Here is a 15,032-nt window from a genome sequence, read left to right on the forward strand (position 1 = left end):
TGGTTTAAAAAAATAATAAAATACCAAAGTGATATAAAAGGAAGCTTTGTCTTCCCTGGCTCTCTCTCTACAAACATACGCCATAGTAACAGTTTTTAGAAAGGTTCTATGACAACATAGTGACTGTAGATACACCTGAATGTATGTCGATAAACAGAATTTGCTACAATGAAGTTCATGTTATGTACACTTTTCTGTAATTTTCTGTTTACATTTTGTAGATAGATAAGATCTAGCTCATCCTCTATAAAAGACTGGGTAAAATAATCCAAGATGGGGATGAACATTTATTTTGCCAAGCTTCCTAGTGATTCAGACATGTAACAAAAATTTGTCAAGTGTTTACTATGCCAGTCTGTGAATATAGCAGGTTAACAAAAATATTATTTTCTAATATTCCTGCTTCTATAAAATTTGCTTTCTAGGAGTAGAAAGAGAAAAAAATAGCTAAGATATATGATGATAAATGTTAAAGGAAAAAATGGCAAAAAAACACAGAAAATGCTGTCACAGGGGAGTACTATTAAAGTAGGGTGGATGGGCGCCTGGGTGGTGAAACTGGTTGAGAGACTGACTCTTGGTTTCGGCTCCAGTTCTGATCTCAGTATCAGGAGATGAAGCCCCCAGTTAGGCTTTACACTCAGCATGGCATCTTCTTGGGATTCTCCCTCCCTCTCTTCTCTGCCCTATCCCGACCCACACCCTGGTGCTCTCCAAGGTACTCCCTGTCTAAAGTAAATAAACCTAAAATAATAAAATTTAAAAATAGGGTGGGGACACCCAGGTGGCTGAGTCAGCTGGGTGTCTGCGTTGATCTCAGGTCATGATCCTGGAGTCCAAGGATCAAGTCCCATATTGGGCTCCTTGCTCAGCAGGGAGCCTGCTTCTCCCTCTGCCTTCTGTTCCCCTTGCTTGTTCTCTCGCTCTCTTTCTGATGAATAAATAAATAAAAATCTTAAAAACAAAACAAAACAGGGTGAACCATAAAAGTCTAATTGAGAAGAACATGTTTGATTAGAAACCAGAAAAAGAGGGGTGCCTGGCTGGCTCAGACAGAAGAATATGCAACTCTTGATCTCGGGGTCACGAGTTTGAGCCCCACACTGGGTGTAGACATTACTTAAATAAATATTTTTTATAAAAAGGAAATGGAAAAGAAAAAAAAAAAAAAGAAATCAAGTCCAGGTAGGCATCTAGAGCAAACTGTTCCAGAGAGAAAAATCGGCAAGTATCAACATGGGGGGAGCATTATTGGTATGTTTGAAGAACATACCAATTTATGGCGACATAAAAGAGTGCAAAGGGAATAGTATTAACATGTAAGGTTAAGAGAGGTAGTAATAGGGCAGAAGATATGAAGCCCTACAGGCCACCATTAGGGCCCTGGATTATGATCTGCATAAGAGATGTGATCCATCTTTTGTCCAGAGGGAGAGGAACAATGAAAACATGGAAACCAAACAGGATGCTACTAAGCAATATAGAAGGGTGATAGTAGAATGGACCAGGATGATTAAAAAAAAAAAAAAAAAAAATTGGGTGTTTTGAAAGTAGATCTGAAAACATTTACAAATGGAATTGGACTAGAATATATGAAAAAGAGAAAATTAAAAAATGACACTAAGATTTCTTATCCCCCAAACTGGGAAAAGGTTGCTGCCATTTAGAAATATGGGAAAGAACACAGAAGGAACTGGTCTAAATATCTAAGATAACATTGTAATGAATTCTCTTGTACACAGAGGACTATTTCTTTTTTTCCCTTCCACCCTCCCTCCCTTTCTTCTTTTAACCTTTTGACCCTCTTCACCCATCTTCCCCATTTCCCCACCCCTAATCTAGTCTATCTATAAGCTTGATTTTTCTTTTTTACTTCCACATATAAAAGAAATCATATGGTATTTTATTTCACTTAGCACAGTGATCTCAAGGTACATCTATGTTGTTGCAAATGGCAAGATTTCACTCTTTCTTATGGCTGAATAATATTCCATTATATATATACACAATTTCCTTACCCATTCATCCAGCAAGCCAAAAAACAATGTCTGAATGGATGAAAGAAACCAAGACTCATCACTTATATGATGCCTGGAAGAGACTCACTTTAGATGTAAAGCCATAGACTAAAATTGAAGGGACAGAATAAGATATTCCATACAAATGGAAACCAAAAGACAGATGGAATAGCAATACTTTTCTCAGACAAAACAGATTTTAAAACAAACACTGTAATAAGACAACGCATTACATAATAATAAAGGAGTCAATCCAACAAGAAGATACAAGATTTGTAAATATTTATGCATCTAACCCAGGAGAACCTAAATATATAAAATATTAAAAGACACAAAGGGAGAAAGAGATAGCAATACAGTAATGGTAGGATACTTTAATACTCCCCCCCTCCCCATCTATTTATGATAGATAGATCACCCAGACAGAAAATCAGTAAGAAAACACTGGCCTTAAATGGACTTAACAGTTATTTACAGAACACCCACATCCAAAACCAAAGAACACTTATTCTTGCCATGTGAATATGGAATATTTTTCAGGATCCTGGAATCGAGTCCGACATTGGGCTCTCAGCTCAGCAGGGAGCCTGCTTCCCTCTCCCTCTCTCTGCCTGCCTCTCTGCCTACTTGTGATCTCTGTCAAATAAATAAATAAAACCTTTAAAAAAAAAAAAAACTACTTTGGTCCATTCTACAAATTTGGTATGTTGTAGTTCCATTTTTAATTGTTTCAAGGTATTTTTTGTTTTGTTTGTTTTATCTTTGACTCATTGGTTGTTCATAGCATGTTTTTAATTTTCACATATTTGTAAATTTTCCAGGTTTTTTTTTCATATAACTAATTTCTGGTTTCATGCCACTGTATGTTTCATACCATTGAAAAGATGATTGATATGATTTCAGTCCTCCTAATTTTACTAAGATTTGTTTTATAGCCTACCATATGATCCTGAAAAATATTCCAGAATAAACAAAACCGATAGTTAGAAGGACATAACAAAGATTAAAATAGAAATTAATGAAATAGAAACTAAAATAACAAGAGAGAAGATCAAACTAAGAGCTGATTCATTGAAAAGATAAACAAAAGGTTGAAAAACCTGTAGTTAGACCCACGCCCCCCCAAAAAAAGGAGAGGACTCAAAATCAGAAATAAAACAAGAGATGTATGGATAATACCACAGAAATACAAATGATTATAAAAGACTACTATGAACGATTATACACTACAAAATTGAGACAACTGGGCCTTGGATGGCTCAGTTGGTTAAGTTGCCTTCAGCTCAGGTCACGATCCTGGGGTCCTGGGACTGAGCCCCATGTCAGGTTCCCTGCTCAGCAGGAGTCTGCTTCTCCCTCTTCCTCTACCCCTCCCCATTGCTCACATTTTCTCTCTCATGTTCTCTCTCTCTCTCTCAAATAAATAAAATCTTTAAAAAAAAAAAAAAAAGGACAACCTATGGGCTCCCTGCTCTGAGGGGCCTGCTTTTCCCTCTCCTTCTGCCATTCCTCCTGCTTGTGCTCTTTCTCTCTCAAATAAATAAATAAAAGCTTAAAAAAATTGAACAATTACAATGAAATGAAAATGTGAACAGACCAATTACTAGTAAGAAGACTGAATCAATAATCAAAACCTACCAACAAATAGGAGAGCAGAACCAGACAGCTCACTGGTGAATACTACCAAACATTCAAAGAAGAATTAATTCCAATCCTCTTAATCTCCTCCAAAAAATACAGGAGGAGGAAACTCTCCCAAATTTACTCCTTGAGGCTAGCATTATCCTGATGCCAAAATCAGATAATAACCCAAGACCGGGCGCCTGGGTGGCTCAGTGGGTTAAGCCTCTGCCTTTGGCTCAGGTCATGATCTCAGGGTCCTGGGATCGAGCCCCACACATCAGGCTCTCTGCTCAGCAGGGAGCCTGCTTCCCTTCCTCTCTCTCTGCCTGCCTCTCTGCCTACTTGTGATCTCTCTCCGTCAAACAAACAAACAAACAAACAAACAAACATCTTTTTAAAAAAAATTAAAAAAAAAACAAAAAACCCCAAGACAATTACAGGCCAATATCCCTGATAAACACAGATATACAGGCACTATTTCTTTTCTTTTCTTTTTTTTTTTTTAAAGATTTTATTTTATTTATTTGACAGAGGGAGATCACAAGTAGACAGAGAGGCAGGCAGAGAGAGAGAGAGGGAAGCAGGCCCTCTGTTGAGCAGAGAGCCCGATGCGGGACTCGATCCCAGGACCCCGAGATCATGACCTGAGCCGAAGGCAGTGGCTTAACCCACTGAGCAACCCAGGCGCCCCTACAGGCACTATTTCTAAGACTTCTTTCATTTCTAGGATCCTAAATGGATCTGGATATTAGAGAAATGTTAACTAAACTAATTCTGCATTTTAGGCAGGCATAAAATGTCAAGTTAGATCACAGTTCCAGCAAATACTTTATTATTACACAGTATGATTTAATTACATAGTGTATGTAGATTATTTACATACCAGCCACTGCTGTCCATAAACAAACACGTGATTTTTGGCAATGTCAACTCTATCCCATGCCAACGTAAGGATGAGCTGGTCAAATGCAGATGCATTAGTGCCTTATTGAATAAAGAAAACAGTTGACAAGTTCAATTAATTTATCTCCATTAAAATGTAAACACTTGTGAATTCTCCCTCTTCCCTTTTAATTAACTCACACAGCTCATTTCAGTCACTGTTCAGAGGTAGCCTGTCTCAGAGAGATAAGGTTACCCCAGGGCTGAGGGCTTCTATTTTCCAACTACAGAAAACACATAGGCCTCATTCATTCCAAACAATTCAGAATGCAGAACAGTAATCAAGCAAAGATGATCTGTTTCCATCACAGAGACAGTACCCTGTTAAGATTATGAAAAACACACTTACAGGTGCTTTTCTGTACATTTATAAATTCATATAAATACTTTAAACTATCTCAGCAAAAGTGATACTATTCAAACTATTTAGTAGCCTACTTTATGTACCTTATCATCATACCTTAGTTTTGTAGAACAATGCATACAAATTTATCTTACATATATATTAATAATACCTTTTAAAGGTGAAATAAGTTGCTTTAACAAATACTCTAATAGACATTCAGGTTATTTAAAATTTTTTATTGAGTATATTTTCATGCACGTGCTTGATTATTTAAACGGGATAATTCTGTAGAAGCCAAAATGCTGGGTGAAGAATATATACTTTAAAACTTTTGATATACTGCCAAAATATGCTCCAAAAAGGTGATACCATCTATCAATGGTTTAAGAATACCCAGTAGCAAAGTAAAATGCTTCCATATTAAGATTCACTTTGTTTTAATTATAATATTGACCATCTTTCCATATTTTCCCCAAGCATTTATATTATTCTGCTAACACCTTTTACATAAATTCTAACTCGTTTTTCCATGAGGTATTCATCATCTTACTAATTCATTAATAACAACTTTGTGGTGCCTCAGATTCCTATTCCTTAATTTCTTCATTTATAAAATGAGGAGATAAAAGTAAATCTGTCTTTTCGGGTTGTTGTGAGATTAAATGATAAAACAGTATAAACAGTGGCTAGCAGAAAGAAGTATATAGCAAATATTAGGTGTTCTCGTTTTATTTTTTGTATATATGCAATCCCATATATCATTTCTGGATTTTCTATTACTTATTATGTCTTGTTCCCAAGATGTACATATATTTTATTATAGTATTTTTAAAATGTTAGATCTACTGGCAATTTATCATGGTCTAGTATTTGGCAAATTCTTGTGAATGACAACAGCATAGTGTCCTCTTGCTCTGCGCCTGCCACTTCACTGTGTACTTGGAACTTTCAAGTACCCACCCAGATGGAACACAGTTTCAGCTTCTAATTTTTGGAAAAATTTTCACTGTAATTCTGTTTATCATTTGGATGTCTCTGGCAAGATGAGAGGACAACACAGTTCAATGTGATGTGCACTTACCCTCTGGTCCTCAAAGATACCACTAGCTTTCTTTCCAAACTTCCTTTCAGAATGAAAACAGCATGTTTAAGAATGCTTTAATTTCTATCAATCAAGACCCCATTATCTTTAAACACTTGCTTTCAGCCAATTAAAAATGTGAAACATTCTTAATACTGTAATTAAATGAGTCTGGTGACAAAAACCCTGCTAGACAAAAAATTTTTTAAATTTCTACAAGACAAAAACAAAAACCCATTTACTATCACAGAAAGCTACCACTGTGCCTTCCACAAAGAACAATTATTGAAAAATTCAGTCCCAAACATTCACCTATACTGAAAAGTCCTATCTTATATAAATAGGCTATAAATAAGATATTAAAAATTTAAAAATTCTTAAACCTTACCTTTAAGCAGTGCAGTAAGTATTGCTACATCTATATCTTGATGTTCATCTGATCCAATGTGGAAAACCGTGATCTAAAGATCAATTCATAATATTATACCTTTGTATTTTCAAAGCTAAGGCTTAAGGTATATAAAATAAAAAGTAATTTCAAACTACCTGGGAGATAAAGTTTTTTGGGGGTTTTGATCAGAAATTACTTCACTTCAAAAAAAATCCCCACAAAATTTAAAAAAACCTATCATTTAGCAAATAAAAATGGTAAGTATCCTAAAAATATTTAGTTTAACCTTATATTCATTTCTTGACCTATCTTAGGTCCTTTACTAGAGTAAGCAACTTATGGCCTAAGACTACAGATTATGTGTCTGGGTAAATCCTGATGTTCTTTCTACAGAGTAAACATTTAATTCAAATTCTATATATATATGAGTGTGTGTGTGTGTGTGTATTCTTGAATGAAAAATGTTTTCTTCAATCCTTTTACTGGAAATTGCTTTCAATTATTTTAAGTAAAATGCCACTTGAGAGGTTTTTATCTAGTAACAATCTTCATAAAGTGAAAGACTATTATAACCCCATACACACTTTGCAACTTTATTGTGTACAAAAGGAAATGCATGAGAAACAGATCAAACCATGTCATCATCTACCTATCATCACTGTTAAAAAATTTTATCTCTGAAAACTAAAGCTTAGATAACTGAAATTAAGCAACACTGATCTTTAATTTAATTTGAGCAATCAATCAGAGTAAAATAAACTTTTTTCCAAATATATTCTTCAGGGGTTTTTTTAGATTTTTTCCCCCCCCAGTAATCTCTATACCCGTAGCTCGAACTTACAACCCTGAAATCAAGAGTTGTACTGCTCTACTAACTGAACCAGCCAGGTACCCCTCCAAATGTATTTTCGAGAAGCCAGAGAGAGAGAAATACTCTACAGTTTTTCCTTGATTCTAGATATACTCTGTTGAGGCCTATTTATAAACTTTCCCTGAAACAGAAGTGCAATCTATGTCTCAATACCATATAAAAACCATAATCCTTCTCTGATATCACTCTGCTTGAACAAAACAATAAATAACATCTTTTTTTTTTTTTTAAAGATTTTATTTATTTGACAGACAGAGATCACAAGTAGGCAGAGAGGCAGACGGGGGGGGGGGGGAGCAGGTTCCCTGCCGAGCAGAGAGCCTGATGCGGGGCTCGATCCCAGAACCCTGGGATCATGACCCGAGCCGAAGGCAGAGGCTTTAACCCACTGAGCCACCCAGGCGCCACAATAAATAACATCTTTACCTGGTTAAAAATATTTTACAAAATTTTAAATCCAAATTAAAAACAAAAGTATTTCAGGGTGCAAGAGTGGCTCATTTCGTTGGTTAAGTGTGCAATGCGACTGTTGGTTTTGGCTCAAGTCATGAACTCACAGTCGCAGTCACAGGATCGAGCCGCAGGATGGAGCCCCACATAGGGCTCCAAGCTCAGTGCAAATTTTGCTTCGGATTCTTTCTCTTTCTCCCTCTCCCTCCTCCTCTGCCCCAAAGCACTCTCTTTCTAAAAACAAATATATTTTTTTTTTAATTTGAAAGAGAGAGAGAGAGAGAATGAGACAGGAGAAGGTGAGAGGGAGAAGCAGACTCCCCACGGAGCTGGGAGCCCTATGTGGCACTCGATCCCGATATTCCAGGATCATGACCTCAGCTGAAAGCAGTCACTTAACCAACTGAACCACCCAGACACCCTAAAATAAATAAAATCTTTAAAAAAAAATATTGGGGTGCCTAGGTGGCTCAGTTGGTTAAGTGACTGTCTTCGGCTGAAGTCATGATCCTGGAGTCCTGGGATTGAGTCCCACATCATGCTCTCTGCTCAGCAGGGAGTCTGCTTCTCCCTCTGACCCACCCCTTCTCGTGCTATTGCTCTCTTAAATAAATTTTAAAAATCTTTAATAAAAAAAAAAAGTATTTCGGGGCACCTGGGTAGCTCAGTGGGTTAAAGCACCTGCCTTCGGCTGGGGTCATGATCTCAGGGTCCTGGGATTGAGCCCCACATTGGGCTCTCTGCTCAGCGGGGAGCCTGCTTCCTCCTCTCCCTCTCTCTGCCTACTTGTGATCTCTGCCAAATAAATAAAATCTTCAAAAAAAAAAAAGTATTTCACCAATTTATAACATGTTTTGAATGAAATAAAAAGTCTTATTCGCTGGAATCTACTTACAAGCTCCTTTCTTTTCATGCACTCCATCAATGTCTGAAATAAATGAACTGCTTCACTCTGGCCAAAGTTAAATGTCTTTTTGATGGTTGAAATAATATCGGGTTCTGCTGCATCAGGAAGATTGCTGGAGTGAGAGGAAACGTAACTTAATTCACTGATTTCAATTTCTATTATCTGTAGAATCTAATATGAAGTATAAGTGAATCTATGTAAGACCTTTAGAGACAATGTATTAATATTAAATACTTGACCCTAAGTGAAATATTGTCCCTTATGAGACTCCCAACTATAAGTCCTATGGGGGAAAAATAAACAGGAGTTGTTTTTCTCTTTAAATTATTTTAAATTGTTTAACAAGGCATGTGTTGCAACAGCACTACTCACATTTTGTAAGATACTCTTTAAAGATAACTTTAAGATATTAGGGTGTATTAAGAAATACTTTGCCAAGATGTCTTACACATGAGCACATTCGTATTTTTCTCTTTTCCTCAACAGGTAATATATTTATATGGCTCAAAAATATGGTATTAAACATAAAAATGAAAATTCATTGTGAAAGTCCTTCCTACTATCTTCATCCACCCAGTTCCATGTCAACTGCTTTCCTTTTTCCATGTATATACTTTGGTAATTTCCCCAAATCGTCCACAGATAACAACACTTCTTCACTACAAACTATTGTTACGTAGATACACCATAATTTATCTAGCCTTCTTGACACATTCTATTTTGTTCCAGTCTTTTACCTTTATAAACATCGTAATGAGTAACTTTCATGTTTTTAAAAATGTATTTCACATGTATGAAAAAGTATATCTGTATAAACAATTCCTAGAAATGGAACTAAGGGGTCCAAAGATATATGCCCTGTATGACAGATTTTGCAAAACTGTCCTCTGTGTAGACTGTTATACTTTAATTCATCCCAATAATGTATTAGATAAGCTATTTCCTCAAACTATAATAAGGTATTATATTAAACTTTAAATTTTCATGTTCATAAAATGATGAAATGAATCTAATACTCTGAAAACCACAAGCCTCTATACATAGCTATTGAAATCTTTTTGTAATCACACACTTACCCTCCCTCTTCTGTTTGTTTATGAATATATGCTAGGAGATCTGCAGCTCTGCCCGTTCCTTCACAAACGACGACTGGAACAGGAGGACTTTCTTGAAGATATTCTAAAACTGTGAGGATAACATTTGGCCCGCCCTCAAATATAAGTGCCACCACAGGGACACCTTGTCCAATTCCTTAAAAAAACAAAAGGTTATAAGATATTAGGCAAAATACAGTAATTTAATCTTATTTTTTACTTAATCAAAACACAAAATAAAAAGCCAAAATAAAATTTCTTATAAGATGTGTTGACTTCATTGCAAGCATTCAACATGATAGCAATCTAGCGTAAGTAAATCAAATACCAAGTGAAGTCTGTTCTAAATGACAAAGTTAGAAGATAAAATATGTAATTAAGACGCCCCAGAATTTACATTCACTGAAAAGTAAAAATTATTTTGTATATTTCACTCATTGAAATCTTCACAAAAAATTATTAACACCGGGGCGCCTGGATGGCTCAGTCGTTAAGTGTCTGCCTTCGGCTCAGGTCATGATCCCAGGGTCCTAAGATTGAGCCCCGCATCGGGCTCCCTACTCAGTGGGAAGCCTGCTTCTCCCTCTCCCACTTCCCATGCTTGTGGGTTTTTTTTTCTCGCTGTGTAGCTCTTTTAAATAAATAACTTAAATCTTAAAAAAAAAAAAAAAAATTTAAAGGTCATGCACCTTTAAAAAAAAAAAAAGAAAGAAAGAAAGAAAGAGATTTCTAACACCAATTCGTTTTTATTATTTTTTTTTAAGATTTTATTTATTTATTTGACAGAGAGAGATCACAAGTAGGCAGAGGCAAGCAGAGAGGAGGAAGCAGGCTCACCACTGAGTAGGAAGCCTGATATGGTGCTCGATACGGTGCTTGATCCCAAGACGCTAGGATCATGACCTTTAACCTTGTGGTTAAACCATGAGGCTTTAACCCATGAGCCACCCAGGTGCCCCTTTAGTTTGTTTTTAAAGATTTTTTTGAAGTAATCAATGGGGCTCTTACACCCCAAGATCAAGAGTCACATACTCCACTGAGTAAGCCAGCCAGGCACCCCTAGTTTGCTTTTCAATAATGAATGAGTTGAACTTCTAGTGTATATTTGTTTTTATTCACTTTTAAAATGTGTATTTCAGATTTCAAATGCACTGAAACATTAATATAGAAGTTAACGAGAGAGTCAGGATTACATAAATGGAACGGATCAATAAAATCTAGGACCTCTTCAAGAATGACAGAAAAGACTTAGTGAAGAATACCAATTTTTGTTTTTACAATAACCTGCAATGCAGTGAGAGAATCTGAAATACAAGTAACTGTAGGATTCTAAAATGGTCCTGAATTTTAGGAGAGGATATGACTCCATCATATCTGAATGCATCACTCTATAATTTTGTATTTCTATTTCATTTTGTCAGAGAGCCCACCTTCTTGGCGTCCCAGGATTATAAAATTACTTCTCTTTGAAAGAAAAATCTAGATGTTGAACCAGAAAGTATGACTGCGGTTGGAACAGAAGACAAGTGTCAAGAATATTAATTTTCAAGACTTATCTACTGGGGATCCTGGGTGGGCTCAGTGGGTTAAAGCCTCTGCCTTCAGCTCGGGTCATGATCCCAGGGTCCTGGGATTAAGCCCCACATCAGGCTCTCTGCTCAGCGGGGAGCCTGCTTCCCTCTCTCTCTGCCTACTTGTGATCTCTGTCAAATAAATAAAATCTAAAAAAAAGACTTATCTACTAAAGCATGATACCTATTCATGTTATAAACTTTAAACAAGATGATTCTTACTTTGCAATAAAGTATTCTTTTTTCCTATTCAATCTTGAATTTCATGTATTAGAATATATCACACATTACGAGTATTTCTGAAATCCTTGGGCTGCAACAGGATTAATTACATAGCAACAGAGCTTCCAATGAACCTCTGTGGCTTTGAAATCAATATCTGAGTACCCTATTTGGCCTCAGACTTCTTGCCCTAAGTCTATTTTGTTTAACATCAGTCATTTTTGTCATTTTGTATGTTGTCTTGCTACAAAAGGAAATGAGCACTTTAAAGAACCTTTTTAGAATGTTACTGGCCATTAATATACCTAGAATAATTTCAACAATAACAAATTTATAAGTTCCCTTACTAGCATGAATTCTTTGCTGATTAATAGTTTTTTCAAGTTCTCTTCTCAATCTGACTTCTGCCCCATACTTTCCAACAGTGCCATCATCCACCAATATGAAATGGGAATGCAGATTATTCAGAACATTCAATTTGCTCAGAGGGTTCAACAAGGTTTGATAAGGAGCAACCACCTAAAAAAGACCAAATATAAGAGTTATAGAGAAAATATAAACTTTGAAATAATCTGTAAAGGAAAGTAGGAGGTAAAATTCTATTTACAATATAGTAACAAATAGAAAATATAAAAAAGTATGTCAAAAAGCACAAGTTTTCAACCCAGCTGATGATTAATCAATAATGGGACAGACCATACAATTGTATTTCAACTCTTATTGCAGAATATATATTATTATTTTATCACATGCAAAGGAAACAAAATAAATGAGAATATAGCATAAAGAAATGGTTAGGTTATTAATGAATAAAGTACAATATACAAAGGAGACTGAATAAGAACAATCTAATATCAATTATATTTTTCTATTTGTCTAGCCCTCATAAATCTTTTAAAACTGTATTAGAAATTTAATCTCACTTAAAGAGATCATCATAATTCAGTAATTCCTTTTTAGTACAGTATTGATTATATAATTATAATCAATTCAGTCCTTAGTCTGCTGAAATAAAATGCTAGCATTTGATTGCTACTCTTAGTGACAGTAAAATTAATTCTTAATCTCATATAGTCACTAAAAATTTAATTACAAAGACTGGCATGATTTGGAAAAGAATGAAACAGTTATAGAGAAAGGCCAAAACCAAAATGTACTAATACTACAATGACAATTATTTATACCTATCAATGCATTTTTGGAAGGATCATAAGAAAACCTCAAGAAGAAAGGGCAAAAGAAAGAAAAGATCTCAGGAAATTATTTCTCAAACATAATTTGAAAAGTATGGTATGATCGTGAATAGTTTAAGGTAACGTGCACTATTCTTGCTCTAATTTTGTTTATAGAAGTTCACATATAACAAATTTTTAAAATCATTCTTACATCTCTCCCGACAAGATCATTTCTGTTTTCAATCACACCCCAGGGTGCTATTCCAATAGTGCAAATCTTTCGAGATGATCTGGAAGCATGTTCTTTGAGGGCATCACCAACATGTTTTGCCACACCTGTTCATATAAAATTCAGTTACTTTATGTGAAAGTAGTTACTGTTTTCAGAACAATCCTGTACTCAAACATTTTAATTGTTGATATTTTTCTTTACACAAAGAAGATAAAAATCGACAAGGTCCAAAAGACAAACTTACAAAAGAAAACACAAGGACCAAAAAGGAAACAAAACAAAACAAAAAACCCCACAATGTCAAATCACTACAACTGCCTGAAACACACGTAAAAGTAACTTTTACCATGTTGTTAGGCCTAGTCCTCTCTTAGATTCCTCCTGTAAGTAACTGTAGTTTTTTGTTATTGCTCTACACATCATCTAAAAAAAAATGAAGAGTATGGCTCAGGACCATAAGCAAAACACACACACAATAAGCAACTACAAAAGTTGTCCAACTGAATCAAAAATTAGAAGAAAAATAGAAAAAGACAATCCAAAAGAACACAGGACTCCTCATTATCACTTATGGGTTGAATTGTATCCTTCCAAAATTCGTATGTTGAAATCCTAATCCCAGTACCTCAGAGTGTGATACCTTATCTGGAGACAGATCCTTTAAAGAGGGTGTACTTTTAAAAATGAGGCCACTAGGGTGGGACCTAATCCAATGTGCCTGGTGTCCTTCTAAGAAGGCAAAATTTTAGACACAAAAAGAGACACCAGGAATGCACATGTATGGTGAAGAGAACACAATGAGAAGGTGGCCATCCACAAGCCAAGGAGAGAGGCCTCAGAAGGAACCAAACGTGCTAACATTTTGATCTTGGACCTCCAATGCTGTGAGAAAATAAATTAATCTTGTTTAAGCCTCCCAGTCTGTGGTATTTTGTTATGGCAGCCCTAGAAAACCAATACAACACTTGCTTTGGTTTTTATAATGCATGAGATCTCATTTCTCACCTGGACTATGGAAATAGCATCTTTACTGGTCTTCCAATTGCTGCCTTGCCTGTTCACAGTCTACTTTCAAAACATCATCCAAGTAATCTTTGCTCTTGTCAACTCTGCTTAATATCTTCCCTTCTTATTCAGAGTAAACGCCAAAGTGCTTATAACAACCTATATGGCTTTATATAACAATGTGCCTAGTGCCCCTGCTATTCATCACCCTACCCCACCTCACCTCATCCCATCCCCTACCACACCCCATTAACTTTCCAAACTCATCACCTAGCACTCCTTGTTCATTCTACTTAGCTACAATGGATCCTCCTTACCATTCCTCCAACACACTAGCAGGTTTTTTTCTCTTTTAAATGCTCTGCCTCACATTATCCTTATCATGCTCCCTCATTTCCTTCAATCTCTACTCAAATGTCACCTTATTAATGAAGTCCCCTCTACCATCCCTCACCATCCTCTCTCTGTATTTCACGTGTCCCCATAGCACTTATCATATAACATATAACATATTTAGTTATCTGTTTATTATCTGCATCTCCTCCACTAGAATACAAGTTCCATGAAGTAAATACTTTCTTTGTTTTGTGGAATAATATATCTTCAGCAGCCAGAAGAATGCCTGACACACAATGAGGCTCAAAAACCAGCTGTTCATAATGAATCAGATGTCTGCAAGCTAACTTAAATAATAACTAAATTTTACTTTAGATATTAAAGTTAATTTGCTTTTCTTTTTTTTTTTTTTTTTTAAGATTTTATTTATTTAGGGGCACGTGGGTGGCTCAGTGGGTTGGGCCACTGCCTTCGGCTCGGGTCATGATCTCAGGGTCCTGGGATCGAGCCCCGCATGGAGCTCTCCGCTCAGCAGGGAGCCTGCTTCCTCCTCTGTCTCTGCCTGCCTCTCTGCCTGCTTGTCATCTCTCTCTGTCAAATAAATAAATAAAATCTTAAAAAAAAAAAAAAGATTTTATTTATTTATTTGAAAGAGAGACAGTGAGAGAGAGCATTAGAGAGGAGAAGGTCAGAGGGAGAAGCAGATGCTTTGTGGAGCTGGAAGCCCGATAAAGGACTCGATCCCAGGACTCTGGGATCATGACCTGA

General features: G+C 36.0%; 1 protein-coding gene across 7 annotated transcripts in view; it reads right to left on the bottom strand.

Annotated features, from left to right (window-relative positions):
• TRPM7 (transient receptor potential cation channel subfamily M member 7) overlaps positions 1-15,032 on the bottom strand; it is a 111,338-nt gene that overhangs the window by 65,417 nt on the left and 30,889 nt on the right. For all 7 annotated transcript variants that reach the window (XR_006602917.1, XR_006602918.1, XM_045067917.1 and 4 more), the window contains exons 6-11: positions 12,903-13,027; positions 11,864-12,035; positions 9,706-9,880; positions 8,618-8,741; positions 6,399-6,471; positions 4,525-4,625 (exon numbers count right to left, since the gene is read on the bottom strand). Coding sequence is in view for 5 of the 7 variants with exons in the window: in XM_045067917.1 (XP_044923852.1) it covers positions 4,525-4,625; positions 6,399-6,471; positions 8,618-8,741; positions 9,706-9,880; positions 11,864-12,035; positions 12,903-13,027 (770 nt within the window). In the remaining 2 variants the exon portion in view is untranslated. The remainder of the gene's footprint in view (positions 1-4,524; positions 4,626-6,398; positions 6,472-8,617; positions 8,742-9,705; positions 9,881-11,863; positions 12,036-12,902; positions 13,028-15,032) is intronic.

Source organism: Mustela putorius, unplaced genomic scaffold (genome assembly GCF_011764305.1).
Source record: "Mustela putorius furo isolate JIRA1106 unplaced genomic scaffold, ASM1176430v1.1 tig00003898_pilon_pilon_pilon, whole genome shotgun sequence".
Taxonomy (NCBI): domain Eukaryota; kingdom Metazoa; phylum Chordata; class Mammalia; order Carnivora; family Mustelidae; genus Mustela; species Mustela putorius.